The sequence below is a fragment of the Canis lupus genome, chromosome 23 (genome assembly GCF_011100685.1).
Source record: "Canis lupus familiaris isolate Mischka breed German Shepherd chromosome 23, alternate assembly UU_Cfam_GSD_1.0, whole genome shotgun sequence".
Lineage (NCBI taxonomy): Eukaryota > Metazoa > Chordata > Mammalia > Carnivora > Canidae > Canis > Canis lupus.
This window is the reverse complement of record NC_049244.1, coordinates 35113628-35131022: the sequence shown is the minus strand read 5'-3', so window position 1 is coordinate 35131022 and position 17395 is coordinate 35113628. Positions and strand designations below refer to the sequence as shown.

The 17395-nt window shown below is 47.4% G+C and overlaps 1 protein-coding gene across 4 annotated transcripts in view; it reads right to left on the bottom strand.

Moving 5' to 3' along the window:
• Positions 1-17395, bottom strand: part of MRAS (muscle RAS oncogene homolog) — a 56964-nt gene that overhangs the window by 22272 nt on the left and 17297 nt on the right. For all 4 annotated transcript variants that reach the window (XM_038571008.1, XM_038571007.1, XM_038571011.1 and 1 more), the window contains exon 2: positions 9190-9400. In XM_038571008.1, the coding sequence (XP_038426936.1) occupies positions 9190-9382 (193 nt within the window). In that variant the 5' untranslated portion in view covers positions 9383-9400. The remainder of the gene's footprint in view (positions 1-9189; positions 9401-17395) is intronic.

The following is a 17395-nucleotide window of genomic DNA, read 5'->3' as shown; positions in this document are numbered from 1 at the left end:
GTTGAACTCATCTGGTACACGAAACTCAGGGGCCAGTCCACACATCACTGGAGAGGAGAGGTTGGTCGCTCCAAGTCAGGGGCTCGTGTCTCACTCCTGGAGCTCCCCAGAAGCAGGCAGATGGGTTGGTGGCCTCTCATCTGCACAAGTGATAGGGCCTATCTTGAAAGCACCAAGCCACCATCATAAAGAGTAATGTAAATCAGAGCAATCACAGCAACAATAGGCATCTCCTGAGGTTTACTATGTGCCAATTCCCTCACAAAGTACCTTATTCCCTCCCTCACCCTAAGTAAGTGCCAGCTCCAAGCTGGCATCAGAGATACCATGGTGGGCAAAGGACAGCCTCCCACCAGGAACTTATATTTTGTATCATTTCATTTATTCTTTGCAACAACTCTGAGGCTATATCCCATTTGGGGCACAAGCCTCACCAATTGAGAGCACTCAGTCTTGGTCCAGAGACTGTCGGTGCCCAAGGGAAAGAAGAATTCACACTGACATGGTGACAACAGGCTGGTGGTGACAACAGGCATGGTGACAACAGGCTGACAGTGGCTATGCTGGGGCCCTGGGCCTGGTGGGATTATATAACACATAAGAAGACAGGTAAGATCCCAAACTTACTAACCTGGCTGCTGCACTCAGCCCAAATAGGTCACGTGAGTAAGAGCAATCAGCATGAAGTTCTGAAGTCAGGGCAAAACCCAAAATTAACTGCAGGAGTATAGGATCTGTCAGCAATATGAGAGGAACCCCAGCGAGCGTTTAGAGTGCAAAACCCCCAGGACTGAGGTGTGGCTGTGTTGTGCCTTTGAAGGGGGAGGGGGGCACGGTGCACACACCTCATCATCACGCAGCCTTGCTGAACTGACTCCAGGTCATTGGCTGATGCGGGGGGCCCCTCATCCAGGCTGGGAGGCCTAAGCTGGCACAGAGCAAGACTATCCTTCACTTCGGGGTTGGAGGAATGGGGCTTTCATCAGCCATGTGACCTCGGAAGTGCTATTTCCCCTGGCTGAATCTTGGTCCTCCCCCATAGGGTCTTGACCCATTGGAGGGCTGCTAGGTAGGCGCTGGAGCAGAGGGCGGGGCCCCCGGGGGAAGGGCCCTCAGGGACACAGGACAGCAGCAGTAGTGATTTTTCAGTGGCACCCAACGGCATGGACGTAGCTCACCATTTTATCAACCAGCAGGGCAGTGCGGGCGCACACTGGCTGAGGTGTGGCTGTGCTCAGTGGGAAGGTGGAGATGCCAGTCTCCATGTGGCAGAGCTATTACAAGGAGAAAATAGAACAATCCCTAAAAGCCCTCAGCACACGCTTTGGCCTTCCAGAAAAGTCTGGTCAGGAGCCACTGCTAGGAACCAGAAGGAGCCACAGTGAGAGAGGGTTCGGGAGGCAGATCTGGCTTCGGGGTACCAGGAAGCACTGCCCTAGGCAAGGGAGATCAGTGAGTTGCATGTTACTGGAAGCGAGCAAGCAGTGATGGCTGATGGAACCAGGATAAAGGGTTAGGCAGGGGCCCGCAGGGCTGGATTTCTAATCTGGGGCCAGTGGCCATGTTCCCTAATAAAGGGAAAAAGGGAAATTCCTCCCATGTCACTGCCAGTCAAGAAAGTGGAGGATGGCTGGAAAGTGGATGGATAGGCCAGCTCTGCCTCTACCCCATTCTCAGTTGGGGGGCCACGGGGAAGTGCTTACTCTGAAGCTGGCCCCCCAGTAAAGCCTCTAAACCAGAAGCTTGATAAACTCAATACACGTTCCTTTTCCTCTTGCTGCCCTTCCAATATCTTCCTTCCCTCCCCCTGCCCGGAAAGAATGTGATTCAAGTGTTCAGGGAAAAGCCAGGTCCGGGCTGCTCGGAGAAGACAACAGCACTTGTGTCTGAGGTTTGGGCAGAAGCCAGGGTGGAAACGTCCCAGCTTCTGAGGGTGCAGGAGAAGAGCTAGAGCTTTCACTCTTTGCAAAGCCCAAGCTGTTGCTGGGGACACAGGGGGACAGAGTGGCTGCAGAGCTGGGCCCAAGAGCTGCAAGTGGGAAGAGGCGTTAGGAAGTTCAGCGCCACCGCTCTTCTCTGCTGATGGAAGGAAGATGCAAGTTGGGCAGAAGGCAGGACTGGGAACCATATGAGAGAGGAAGCTCCGCAACACCTGCCCCTATTATAAGTGGGCAGAGGATCTGGTCAACATCCTACCCTGCAGGACCAAGGCTTGAACCAAATGGGAGGCAGCCTGACAGGATGGGGTGGGGGGAATGTGCTGGGCAGAGCCATGAAACCCTGAGCCTGGCTCCACCTCTAGCTGGATCTGACCCCAGGCAAGTCACTTCACCTGCACCAGTCTCCTCAGGTATAATGGGGGGTGGGGGTTGGGGGGTGGGGGGTGTAATACCAGAATGCTCAGAAACCTTGAGCCCTGGCCTAACAGAAAAAAATAGGCACATGAGGACTCCAAGGTAGAACAACTGAAGGCATGGATTAGAAGAGGTATGTGTGCACAGGATCAGTATTGACAAGAGCCAAAAAGTGGAAATCACCCCCATGTCCATTGCTAGATGAATGGGTAAACAAACCGTGATATCCACACACACAGTGGAAAACTGTTCAGTCTTAAAGAAGAGATGCTGACACACGTTATAACATGCGTGAACCTTGAAGACGCCGTGCTAAGTGAAATAAGCCAGTCACAAAAGAATGAGTACCACAGGAGTCTGCACAGAGGAGGTGCCTGGAGTGGTCAACCTCAAAGAATGTGGAGCGGTGCCTGCCAGGGGCTGGGCAGAGGGGAGCAGGAGTTCCTGCTGAGTGGGTACAGAGTGGCAGGGGGACATGAGGAAGTCTGTGGATGGTTGGTGGCGGTGGCTGCAGAACAGCAGGGATGTACTTAACGCTGCAGAGCTGCATGCTTATAAACGGTTACAATGGTACACTTTATGTATATTTTACCACGATAAAAAAACCCCCACAAGAATAAATACAAAACTTCAAGATACTGCCTAAGGTTTGGTTCTTCCTGATGCATGAAACCTGAGAACTGGGGTATGGTGAATCCCATAACTGAAAGCCAGTGTGAGGTAGGGGTCCAAATTCAGAGGCCAGAAGAGAGAGCTGGAGCACTGGGAGGTCAGGGGACTGGATGCAAGCCCGCAGCAGAGAGGTGGGCACCAGACAGTGAGGAGATCCTTCCAGAAATGGGCCTGCAACAATGACAGGTGAGACAGGGGGGTCCCAAAGTCCCGGGGAAAAGAACTCAAAGCAGGCTTGCTCCAAAGCTGGGGGTCCCAAACACTGGGGAGCCTGCCTGCCCGCCCCTGCCATCTCTTAGATTCTTGGGAGAACCAGGGAAATGAGGTCTCTTGAAAGAAAGCAAGAAACAAGTTTGTAAGTAACCGGGAAGCCTGTGAGAATCCTCAGTGTGGCAACCACAGAGAAGGCTTTTTGAACAAATTGAGGAAGAGCACACAGACCTCCGAGGGGGCCTTGGGGAAGTTGTAAGAAGGGCAGGTGAGGGTGTCTGTTGATCCTGATAATCCAGGCCACACTCCTCTCTCCCCCGCCAGGATTTCAGCCCCCATTCCCAGAGGCACAGGGATCAGAGTGCAAGGTGGGAGAGGATTTTCCCACCCAACCAGAATAACAGAGAGAATCCAGGAGACAAAGGGGGGTAGTTTAAGCCATCACTAGCTATGCAAATCTCCCTGTGCTTTATTTTTATGAAGATAACAACAGTAGCAAGCACAACAGTGTTTTAAGGATTAAAAGAGAGCATATACAAAGTGCTTAACATAGGGCTTCCACAGTGTAAGTGCTCAATAAATATCATTGCTGTTCTCATAATCCTCCTCCTCCTCCTCCTCATCATGATCAAGCTGTCATGTTTTTGCTCTTTCTGAATATGGAAGAAGAGCAACTGCAGAGTTCAGAGCACTTGGAAGGCATTCCAGGCTTAGCACCTCACTCAGGATGGTAGGGCTCCAGGGAAGCAGGATGTCAGGGCTCTGGAGGCCCTGGGGAAAGTCCTGTCTATACCAGGGCTGCCAACCACCCCAGAAGAGTCTAGCCCCAGAAGGTGTCAGAGTTACACTTAGGCCTAAATACAACCAGCTTTTGATTAAAGTTCCCAAAATATGGGACATCCTTTTGAATTCCAGACTAATTAATATTTAGCTGTAATGTTTTAAGCCTTCCTTTTCTTAATATGAGACCTAATTGGGTGGAGAAATGTACTAATCTGGGCATCTCGTATCTGAGCCTGAGGCAGGCCCTGGTGGGCAAGGCCCTAAATTAGGTTTGATTCAGGTGGCAGGTTTAGAGGCATAGCACCCAAGGGGAGCCCAGATGCTGAGGAACAAAAGCTTTGCAAGTTCATGCTTATAAAATAATTTGGGGGATCCCTGGGTGGCACAGCAGTTTAGCGCCTGCCTTTGGCCCAGGGCGTGATCCTGGGGACACGGGATTGAGTCCCACGTCGGGCTCCTGGTGCATGGAGCCTGCTTCTCCCTCTGCCTGTGTCTCTGCCTCTCTCTCTCTCTCTCTGTGTGACTATCATAAATAAAATAAAATAATAATAATAATAATAATTTGGCTATGCATCCCTTTTCCTTACTGCTGCAGCTGCTATGAATGTTATCACAAGGGCACCTGGGTGACTCAGTGGGTTAAGCAGCTGCCTTCGGCTCAGGTCACAGTCCCAGGATCCTGGGATCAAGCCCCACATTGGGCCCCCTGCTTAGCATGGAGCCTACTTCTCTCTCTCCTCACTGCTCATGCTCTCTCTCACTATCTCTTTCTTTCTCAAACAAATAAATAAAATCTTAAAAACAAAAAAAAAAAAAAGGGAAAAGAGTTGATCAGGGAGACAGAATGATAGGAGCAGGGTGGGTACTAGTATAGATGGTTTGGGCAAGGAAGGCCTCTTTGATAAAGTTAACATTTGAGTGGAGACCTATGCAAAGTGAAATATATATTTCTGAAGGAAGAACATTCTTGGCAGAGAGAATACCAATGCAAAGCTCCTGAGGTGGTGCTTGGCTCCTGGTGAACTATTCAAAGTTTCAGGGCTGCAGATGAACCCCTGAAGGATGGTGCTTTTTAAAATTAAGATACAATTCAAATACTATAATATTCACCCCCTTTTTTAAAAAAAGATTTTATTTATTTATTTATGAGAGACAGAGAGAGAGGCAGAGACACAGGCAGAAGGAGAAGCAGGCTCCATGCAGGGAGCCTGATGCGGGATTTGATCCCAGGACCCCGGGATCACAACCTGAGCTGAAGGCAGACGCTCAACCCCTGAGCCACCCGTGTACCCCCAACATACACCTTTTTAAAGGACACAATTCAGTACAGATACAAAGTTGTTGCATTTTTTAAAAAGTAATGATTTGATACTAGTTCTGACCAAGATGGAGTAACAAGGATCAGATTTATCTTCTTGCCTGAAACAATAAAATATCACACAAAATAACAGACATTCATAGAACACTCCACCCAACGATGGCAGATTACCCATTCTTTTCATGTACACATGGAACATTTACCCAGAGACACCAAATCCTGGGTCATACAAGAAGCTTCAGTAAGTTTACTCTATGTTCTCTGACACAATGAAAATAAAACAGAAGCCTATGACAGAAGGGTCTCTGGAAAATACTTGAAAACTAAATATTCCGAAATAACCTATGGGTCAAAGATGACCTCAAAAGGGAAATTAGAAAGTATTTTGAACTAAATGAAAATGAAGACTAGGCGGGATGCTGGTAAATAAGTAGTTGGGAGAATTTGTAGCATCAAATGAATACCTTAGAAAAGAAGAAATGTTCCAATCGATGACCTCAGCTTCCACTTTAAAAAGATAGAGAAGAACAAATTAAATCCAAAGTAGGCAGACAAAAGGAAATAATGCAGGGAAGCGTGCAAATCAATGGAACCAAATGGGAAAAGTCAAAGGACTCAAGAGCTGGTTCTCTTGTAAAAATCAATGGTATGGCTCCATCTGTAGCCTGCCTGATGAGGGAAAAAGGAGAAGACACAAATTAACAAGATCAGGAATGAGAGAGGCAACATCACTACAGGCTCTACCAATATTAAGAAAATAATAAGAGACTATCATGAACAACTTGATGTCAATAAATTTGGTAACTCTGATGAACTGAACTTTTTTTTAAAAAAAAAAAGACTATTTATTTATTCATGAGAAACACACACACACAGAGGCAGAGACATAGGCAGATAGAGAAGCAGGCTCCCTTCGGGGAGGGACCTCAGTCCCTCAGTCCCAGGACCCTAGGATCACGACCTGAGCCAAAGACAGACGCTCAACGGCTGAGCCACCCAGGAGTCCCAAATTGAACTTTTTGAAAGACACAAACTACCAAAACTCACAAAAAAGAAACAGATAACCTGAATAGCCCTACATTTATTAAAGGAATTGAATTTGTAGTTAAAAATCTTCCAACAAAGAAAACTCCAGCCTCAAATGTCCTTGTAAGTGAATTCTACTAAACATTTAAGGAAGAAATAATATCAATTTTATTCAAACTCTTCCAGAAAACTGAAGAAGAGAGCATATTTCTCAATTCTATAAAGCCTGCAGTATTCAGACATGACAAGAAAACTACAGACCAATATAGCTATCAAGAACATAGACACAAAAATTCTAAACAAAATTTTAGCAAATCAAAGCCTACAATATGTAAAAGGATAATACATCATGACCATGTGAGATTTATCCCAGGGATACAGTACTGGTTTAACAGTGGAAAAATTGTGATTTGCCATACTGACATACTAAAAGAGAAATACCATCTCAATATCTCAGTAGACACAGAAGAAGCATTTGACAAAAGCCAACATCCACATCTCATAAAAATTCTCAGCAAACTAGAAATAGAAAGGAACTTCCCCAACCAGGGATGCCTGGGTGGCTCAGTGGTTGAGCGTCTGGCTTTGGCTCAGGGCATGATCCTGGAGTCCTGGGATCAAGTCCCACATCAGGCTTCTTGCATGGAGCCTGCTTCTCCCTCTGCCTATGTCTCTGCCTCTCATGAATAAATAAATAAAATCTGAAAAAAAAAAAAAAAAAGGAACTTCCCCAACCTGATAAAGGGAATTATAAAAAGCCTATAGCTAACATCATACTTAGTGCTGAAAGACTAAAAGAAAGCTTTCTCCTTCAATCAAGAACAAGTATGTCTGTAGTCAGTGAAATAAGGCAAGAAAAAGAAACAAGCCATCCAGATTGGAAAGGAAGAAGAAAACTATCTTTACTCACAGACCTGACTATCTCCACAGAAAATCCAAAGGATCTACAAAAGAGCTACTAGTGCTAATAAGTGAGTTTAGCAAGGTTGCAGGTTACAGTTAATATACAAAATGCTACTGTATTTCTACATACTAGCAACAAACAATTGAAAACTGAAATGAAAAACCAGTATCATTTATAATACAGAGTATAGATAGAAATCTGACAAAATACATAAAAGACCTATGCAAGCAAATCCGCAAAACAATTGATAAGAGAATTAAAGAAGACTTTAAAAAATGGAGAAATGCTGCATTCAAGGGTTGGAAGGTTCAACGTCGTGAAGATGTCAATCCTTTTCCTATCTAAAGATTCAACACAATCTCAATCAAAATCTACAATTTTTGAACTTAATTGACTCTAAAATTCATATGGAATACAAAAGACCTAGATGGGCCAAAGCAACTTTAAAAAAAAGAACAAAATTGGGGATTTAACAGTATGTGATCTTAGGACTTATAAAGCAATAGTTATCAAGACAGCATGGTATTGGTGCTAAGAGAGACAGATCAAACAAAAAGAATATATGGGCAACTAATTTTCATCAAAGGTACAAAGGCAATTCAGTGGAGAAAGGACAATGTTTTTAACAAATAGTGCTGGAACAACTGCATCTCCATATACAAACAAACCAAAACAAAATAAAACTTTGTTCCATACCTCACACCATATACAAAAAATTAGCTCAGGGTAGATCATAAACCTAAATATAGAACCCAAAGCCATTAAAACTGCTAGAAGAAAACACAGAAAAAAACCTTTGTGACCTTGGGTTAGGCAAATACTTTGGACATGATACCAAAAGCACAACCCATAAAAGAACAAACTGATAAACTGGACTTCATCAAAATTAAAAATTCTAGGGATCCCTGGGTGGCGCAGCGGTTTGGCGCCTGCCTTTGGCCCAGGGCGCGATCCTGGAGACCCGGGATCGAGTCCCACGTCGGGCTCCCGGTGCATGGAGCCTGCTTCTCCCTCTGCCTGTGTCTCTGCCTCTCTCTCTCTCTCTCTCTCTCTCTCTCTCTCTGACTATCATAAATAAATAAAAATTTAAAAAAAAAGGAAATGATTTTAAAAAAATTAAAAATTCTAATCTTTGAAAGACACTGTTAAGAGAATAAAAAGCATGCCACAGACTGGAAGAAAATACTTGCAAATCACATATCTGACAGAGGACTGTAGCCCAATGGTTTTCAAACCTCCCCTCCTACAATGACAGTCTATTCTTAAGGGCTCTTTGTTTTAGAGAGAGACTCTGTATAAAGTCCTAACCAGTAAGAATCTGGAGCAGTGGCTCTCTACTTCAGCATCACCTGGAGGGCGTGTTAAAACACAGATTGCTGGGCTCCACCCTCAGAATTTCTGATTCAGTAGAGCCTGGGGGTTTTCATTTCTTGTAAGCTCCCTGGTAATGCTTAGGCTGCTGGCCTGGATATCACTATCTGAGAACTGCTAATCTAGACCAATTTAGACCCAACTAGAAACAAAGTCAAATGCAAGATTTTCCCTCCAAGCAAAACTAAACTATGCTCACTAAAAAAATAATTTATCCTCTTGCCTTATTTTTTTATTAGCCAGAGACATCTGTAGATGCTAATCAGCATTTCTGATCAGCAAGAAATAACAAACATGACATCACTGAATTGGCATGATTCTAGCCTTGCCTCTTTGTTGAATACACATTTTGGTTTCCACAAAGCTGTTCAGAATTCACCCTTGGAAAACATACACGGCCTTATACCAACCATGCCGTAATGGCGACACAAAAGAAGCCATCCCACCTCAGTGAAGTTCATCAACTTCTCCTGACCCTCCACCTCACATGGTTCCCCTTCCCCCACTCCCACCCGGCCCCAGGCCCATGCAGGGCTGCCACCGGGTCTCACCGTCCAGGATGGCCCACTGATTGTCAATCTCTGTGTGTTTCAGGTAGGAGTCTTCGATGGTGGGGTCATAGTCAGGCACAAAGATCTTCTGGAAAAACTGGATGGTAAGGGCACTCTTGCCCACACCCCCATCTCCCACCACCACCAGCTTGTAGGTGGGGAGGTTGTCACTGGGGACGGCACTGGTTGCCATGTTTCTGGTAGGTCAGACCTGCGGAGACAAGACATGTATAATGAGGGGATTTTCTCCTTTCTGACCTTGGAGGAAAATACTGAGTTTCCTCCCTCCTCACACAGTGATAAATACTCTCAATTATATATTTGCTCAATCATTTGTTGAATACCAACCATGTGCCACACCTGGTCTTGGGGACATAGTACTATTAGACACCATGAGGTCTTTAACAGCCAAAGCCACATCAAAAAAGCTTTTCCACCACCAAAGTCTGCCCTATTCCTGTCCAGATAAACATGCGGATGCTAGTCCGAGCAGGGATGGCACAAATGTTTGACTCTGGTCACAGGATTGCTATGCCCGGGAGGATCTGATGCTGCCCACGCTAAGGGAAGGCCGGCATCACAGCCTCGTGCACCAGAGTTCAGGATCTCCGTGCCCACCCCCCTCAGAATTTAGTGATCATGGCTCCTCTCCCAGTGTCTCCTTACCCCTTGTTATATAGAAAGTTGTGCTAAAATCTCTTGACATCTGGTCAACCTCCGTGTTAGCTAGGGAGGAGGCAGGAAGGAGCAGGACTCAGTTTTGTGTTAAAGATGTTGAGTGCAGCTAAGGCAGGGGTTCTCAACCAGGGGCAATTCGCCTCCCGGGGACATCTGCAACATCCGGAGATAATTTTGTGTTTAAAGCCAAGAGGGTGTTCCTGGCATCCAGTCAGTGGAGGCCAAGGCCATGGCTACACATCCTACAATGCACAGGGCAGCCCCCCACAACAAAGATTTATCCATCCCAAGGTGTCACTAGTGCTAATGAGCTAAGGTGACGAGGTAGGAGCCAGAAACATGCGGCCTGGATTCTAAAGAACAATTGAGCCTTAACAGATAAGGCCTGATTGTGAAGAGGTCGTGACAGCAGAAAAGGGAAGAGTGATCTCTGAAAGCAGTGTCATAAAGTGACAAGGAGCAGAGGGAGGCAGACAGCACAGAAGGAGCACTCAGAAAAGGGTGGTTGTAGGGACCTCGGCTGCTCACTGCGGACCCCGCCAGGGTGCCAGGGAGAACAATGCCACCCCCTGCTGCGGAACTCCTGGGTAGCACGAAGGCTGGCCTGGTGCCAAGAGGGTGCCAGCTTGATCCTGCCACACAGTACTAGGAAAGAAAGAATCTCTGCAGAAGCTGGGAGGCAGAAAGGCATGGCATAGGTGTGACGGGGACACTTAAGGGTGTGGGGACAACAGACTGGGTGTCCTGCATGCCTCGCTGCTGCTTGGGAAGGCCACGTCGAGCCATACTTTCCTTACCTATCAGATGAAAGGGCTGGATTTTTTTTTTTTTTACAGTTATTTGCGGCTTTTAAATAGTCCTCAATTCTAGATATCAACAGAACGGGTGATAGACACCACTGTGGGTTATGTGGCCACACTGATTTGCATGGGGCTATGGTCGAGAGTCATTGCATAATGCTTTGCAATTACTGAAGCTTGATGTTGACATTTAGGATTTCCCTGCAGCATGAGGAAGTATAGCTACTTTTATACACAGCAGCTGAGTGTGTAAATCTGTCCCGCCTGGACTGAGAATATACTTGCATAAATCTATCAAAATTTAAAATGACATACCCTCTCTCAAAGCTATATGGCCTATGAGAATTTATTCTAAGGAAATAATCAGACAAGTGTACAAAAAGATATGAAGAACGGGGAAAATGGAAATCACTTAAATATTGGGAAAGTTAAAGAAAAAGTTTATCTACACAATGCAATACTATGCAGCCATTAAAAAGGATGATAGTCACTAACCTAGAAAAAGTTTATTCATGTAGGGAAAAAAACCCAAACAGGCTGCAAAACAACAAGTACACATGACTGCACTACCATGAAGTCACTTATCTATGAATCTGTATGTCTAGATGTGGTTCTAGGCAATATAGGTTCTCAATTTTTCTCAATACTTGCTACAACAAGCTAGTATTATATATACATATTGGGAAAGCTTGATAATATTAAAATATTCCCATCAATGGGAATAAAGGGTACGGCATAGAGAACATAGTCAATAGTATTACAACAGCATCGCACGGTGACAGATGGCAGCTACATTTGTGGTGAGCATAGCATGGAGTTGGTGAATCACTATCTTGTACACCTGAAACTAATATAACATTGTGTGTCAACTATCCTCAAATTTTTTTTTAAAGATTTCATTTATTTATTCATGATAGACATAGAGAGAAATAGAGAGAGAGAGAGGCAGAGACACAGGCAGAGGGAGAAGCAGGCCCCATGCTGGGAGCCCAACGTGGGACTCCAGGATCAAGCCCTGGGCCAAAGGCAGGCGCTGAACTGCTGAGCCACCCAGGGATCCCCAACTATCCTCAAATTAAAAAAAAAAAATTAATGTTTCTGCCAAATAAAATGTTCAGGCTACCCAAAAATGTATGACTCCATGTCCTTCGGGGAGGGATTTAAGCTGCAGCCCCAGTATCTGGTGCCCTGTCTCCCCAAGTGGGGTAAAGGTGGGAACAAGCTGAGGCTTTGGTGAACTGAGCTCTCCCACATGACAAGAGATAGCGGTCCAATGGGGCCACAGAGCAGCTGGCAGGAAACAGGAATGGGGAGAGGAAGGCAAAAGTCATCTCTCCCTCTCCCTCGCCTCTCAGGTAGGGGGAGCCTGGTGTAGCATGGTCTCTTCACGGCCCCTCCTTACCCACACTGTCTTGGCCAAGGGTGGAAAGTGAGTGACACAGGGCCAGGGTGAGCATATTTGCTTGTGAAAGAGGCTGGTTTTAAAGCTCCCCTATGGGGCACCTGGGTGGTTCAGGGGTTGGGCGTCTGCCTTTGGCTCAGGGCATGATCCTGGGGTCCTGGGATCGAGTCCCGCATCAGGCTCCCTGCAGGGAGCCTGCTTCTCCCTCTATGTTTTTGCCTCTCTGTCTGTGTCTCTCATGAATAAATAAATAAAGTCTTCAAAAAAAAAAAAAAAAAGAAAGAAAAAGAAAAAGCTCCCTTCCATTCTCTGCTGGCAGCAACATGAATAAAAAATACTCAGTGGGTGGGAAGATATCAAGAAGGAAAATTATTTCTTTTGCTTTTCTTCTCAAAATAAAACAAGATAAGAAATCCACTAGTAAGTATGACAGAGGACATGAACTGTATCTTTGAGTTGGTACTTAGACCACCCACAGCAGAATCACCTGGGGACCTGCCTGCAGAGCAAGGCAGCTGGCAGGAAATGGGTCAGATGAAAGTCTCCTTCCTTTCAGAGTCCTGCCCTCAGGGTTTGGACTTCTGAGAGACCCCAGGCAGCCAACTCAGGGTTCCCCCCCAACTAAGACTCTATGTACGCAGGTTAGAATGCAGTTAGGGGCAGCTCGGGTGGCTCAGCGGTTTAGCGCCGCTTTGGGCCTGGGGTGTGATCCTGGAGACCCGGGATCGAGTCCCACGTAAGGCTCCCTGCACGGAGCCTGCTTCTCTGCCTCTTTCTCTGTGTGTCTCTCATGAATAAATAATAATAATAATAAAAGAATGCACAGTTAGCACAAAAATTGGTCCGGATCCCTCGTGGTTTAAAGCCCTTTGAAGGTTTTAAAGCGCCTGAGTGGCTCAGTCGGGTAAGTGTCTGCCTTCGGCTAAGGTCATGATCCTGGGTTCCTCAGATGGAGCCCTGCATTGGGCTCCCTACTCAGTGAGGAGTCTGCTACTCCCTCTCCCTCTGCTTCTCCCTCTGCCTTTGCTTCTCCCCCTGCTTGTGCTCTCTCTGTCAAATAAATCAATAATATCTTTAAAAAAAAAAAAAAAGCAAGTATGGCAACATGTTAAAATTTAAAAAAAAAAAAAAAGAGAAAAGAAAAAAGAAATACCCTTTGGTGCTGCCCACATGTGATGGGCCCAGTCCCGGCTCCTTCACTGGACTTTCAAAGCTGTCACTGCTGTCACTGGTCAGCAGCACTGACATCTCCAGTAGTAGCTGTGCCATAGCCTCTTACATTCTACTCTCTCTACCAACCAGTTCTGTGTTCGCCCAGTGTGCCCTGCGGTTACACGGAGTCCTCTGCAGACCCCAGGTCCCCCTGGGAGAGCACACCCCTCCTTACAGGCCGGGCCTGAGCCCAGGATTCATCTCCTGTGGGAGGCACCTGCTTCTACTCTGTGCCCTGCGCTTCCTTGTACGGAGGCCACCCATACACTTGAAATGGTCTACACTTAACATGCACAAAAGGGCGGGGACCCCCTCTCCATACCACCAAAGTCCCCAGCAGAGTATCAGCAAGCAGCAAAGGCTAGCTGAAGGAATTGGAGGATCAACACTGGCATTTCTGAACTGTCAGATCACTAGCCACAGCACTGGCCCTGACCATGGAGAGGGCTAAGGGGCAACCCTCCCAGCCAGGAGTTAGGATTGCTTCCCTCCTTCTATCAAGTCAGACCAATCACACAGGAAAGCCCTGCTGGAGGCAACCGTTGGGGGGGGGGGGGGGGGCAGGAAGGAAAGAAGGTTGCAGGCCCAAGAGAATGAGTCCAGAACCATGCCCCCAACCCAACCCCGCATCTGATTCATAATGGCTCTTCTCCTGATGGACAGGTTTTTCCAACTTTCAGCCTCCCCCCAAATAATCCCAGACTAAATGATGTGTTTGTTAACTGGGGAGGACAGTCAAAATGCCAAGGGGCATACACATCCAAACTCCTACAAAATAGGCTGGACTCCAGTGGTAAAAAGAAAGATTTTTCTTTTTTTTTTAGTCACCACAGGCTATGACGAAAGACACCACAGGATAAAAAGCTGGCTGGTGGTTAAGGAGCAAACTGCTTACATTCACAAGAGCTTGCCCCCAGCCTATTCAACTAGAAGATCAGAGACCTTTCCGGATCTTTTTCGAGATCATTACAGAGCGTCAGTTCTTCGCTCTTTTGGAGGTCATGGATGGCCCCTTTGAGGTGGGAGGGTAGTGGGCCTAAGTCTCTTTTTAAAGCCCCCCCACCAGTTTTCCATGATGGATACCCTCCTACTGACCAGGTGAGTGACCTTGGGCAAATCACCGTTCACAGCCTCAGTCTCTTATTTGTAAGATGGGATTGGTTAGAAAATTATACTTTGCAGGATTGCCCTAAGCATGAGATGAAAATGTATGAAATGTGCCCAGCTTAGAGGAGCCGCTCGCTCACTCGCTCGAATGTTTGTTCTTGCGCCTTGTTTACTTTGTTCCCTGGAGAGGTTCCCTCCCTCCCCTCTCCCCCCTTCCTCCACTCAGAGGCTCCCCCGGCAGAAGCCCCGCTGCCATCTCAGCTCCTCGGCGGGCTGTGTGGGAACGTCACCCACCATTTAGAACACTGTTTCCATGGGAAATGGCTCCAAGGTTCAGGGCAGCCCCCTCCGCTCAGAAACCAACTTTTGGAACAGCAGCCGCTGGGCGGGCGTTGGCGGGAGCGCGGGTTCCCAGGGCAACCAGGGCCCCCAGAGCCCCTCCCAGGCCACCGGCAGCCCAAGGCCTCGCTCCTGCTGGAAACTTTTTCCTAAAAGGCAGCATCGCTGCTTGGGCAATTTTATTTTATTATTATTATTATTATTTTTAATTTATGATAGTCACACACACAGAGAGAGGCAGAGACACAGGCAGAGGGAGAAGCAGGCTCCACGCACCGGGAGCCCGACGTGGGATTTGATCCCGGGTCTCCAGGATCGCGCCCTGGGCCAAAGGCAGGCGCCAAACCACTGCGCCACCCAGAGATCCCTGCTTGGGCAATTTTAATGACACATATACAAAGACTCTGGGCATCTCCCACCAGAGAAATAAGCATTTTTGGCTGTCTTTGGCGGCCTTCCTCCCTCAGGGTAAGCACCATATTGCAAGGTGTGGAGTTGTTTCCTAAATGGCAGATTCCTCTCCCCAAGCAGCTCAGAAGCTCCACCAGGACAAGAGCCCCATCTCCTCATTCCCTTGCCTTTTCTAGGGCCAGGCAGGACCCAACACATGGGAGGCTCGGGGTCTCTTCATTGATCGACTGCGGGATACTGCCCCAGGGCAGCCTTCTATCCACCCAGCCCTCCTTGGGCCAAGAAGCAGGGGGTGATGCTCCTAGGAGGTGGGAGGCTGGGTGGACAGATGACCCCAGCATAACTTCTTCCCCCAGCAATTTTCAGAGTGTGCTGGGAGGGTTCCAAGACCTCCAGGGGACAGTCTCTGTCAAAGCCCCACCCTGGCTCTCAAGGGGGTAGTCTGGGTGGGGGGAGTGTCATTTATAGCCTGTGACTGCAGTCAGGTGGCTTGAGTTCTGTTTGTGTCTCTGATATGGATACCCTGTGTGACCTGGAACAAGTTTCTTAACTTCCAGGAGCCTGCTTCCCCACTTTAAAACAAGAGAACAGGATACTCAAGAATGTGTGAGGCCCCAGTGAACAAAATGGAAAGGCCCCCAGCAAGGGCATATTTGCACTGATAAGCAAAGTAGTTGGCCCCTGGTCTCCCTCCAACCAGGTCGACCCCAGTTATCTGGACCACTTGCCTGCCCCATCAACAGCCCTAAGAGCACCTGTACCACATAGAGCTGCTGGAGGACCCAATACAGTAGCACATATACATGCCTGGGACAACAGAGAGTTCCAGCAGTCCCACAAACACCAGGGTCTAGTGGCAAATCTGTTGCATTCTCCGAGGTCCCCAGTTTCTAGGGCTTCTACAGAGCTTGTTTCCCCAAAGAATAGCTCAAAACAGCCCCCATTTTTCTAAGTGGACACATAAAAAAAGAAAGAGCTTTGTCTGCAGACATTGTCAAGGGATCCATAGGCTCCCTGGCCTCTCTATGCACCCCATCCCCCCAACCGGCACGCTTCCAAAGCAGTGTCATACAGTCCTGGCCAGAACAACTCGTGCCCAGGAGAGGCTCCATAGCAATAACACTCCCCACCATTTAGTGGGCATCTGTAGTGGACTGGCTGGACACCAAAGGCCACCCTGGGAACCATCTCCCCACACTGCCTTAAACTCTTTGGGTGACTGGTTTTATAGCATCACAGAGCTTTTTTCTTTGACTGTCATTGTGATTTTGCTAACCCACAGGGCACTCTTCGTCCTTGTTGTTTGCTTCCCTGGCCCTGACTATAGGACCAGATTCTTGGAGCTGGGGCAGTGGCCAACCCAGAGCCTCACCCAAAGGCGTTGCTAACTTTACTGAAAGTTTAGTTTTCACTGCTTTTTGCTTCCCTAATCTTCTATACTAATTATTTTAAAGATTTTCCCAATCCCATCAGTTGAACTACAAAGTTGTCTGATAAAGAAGGCTGGAAGAAAGGAACACATTCACTATTAATGGAGCTCTTGGGCGAGTGAATGGATTTTCAATCACATTGAGCTGAATCAGCTCTGGGAAACTAATCTCATCTCCATGATGTCTGGGTGTGCCCAGCTCAGGGGGATGAGGACACATTGGGGGCAGGGGGTGTGTGTGACCCAACCCATGTGGAGGAAATGGCTCTGCATTCCAGGAGCTGCCCTTCCCTTCTGCACAATTCCCAGAAATGGGCAGCTTCCCAGGGCTGCTGCCTTGCAGGCTGTACATAGATGGTGTGCGGTCCCGCCAGGGGTCTAGGCCACTTGCTATCCCTTGAGGCTTCACTCTCCACTCTTGCCCTCCTCAAAACTTTGCCCCAGCCCATTGTCTCACATCGTTGCTAATCCAACAGCTCTGTCACTATACTACTCGACCCCTCCAGGAAGCCACCAGTCCATTCAGCTCATTCCATTATTAAGACTTACCCCCCACACACACACACACTCGACCACGTGTATTATTTTATGTGATAAAGAACCTTAAGCACCACTGGGTTTTAGAGGGTGAGGAGGTAGCAGGGATGCTGCTCCTCCCATTCCCATGGCAGACATCCTAATCGACCACTGTCCTCTTCCCCACTCAGTCTTAGAACCCTTTGTAATGCACACCTTGGTGGCCAGAACCAGGTGACTGGGGGAACTTGTATGCCCAGATCTAACCCACTACTCTCCTGGTTCCCTCTAAAACATGTCACTTATTGGCCA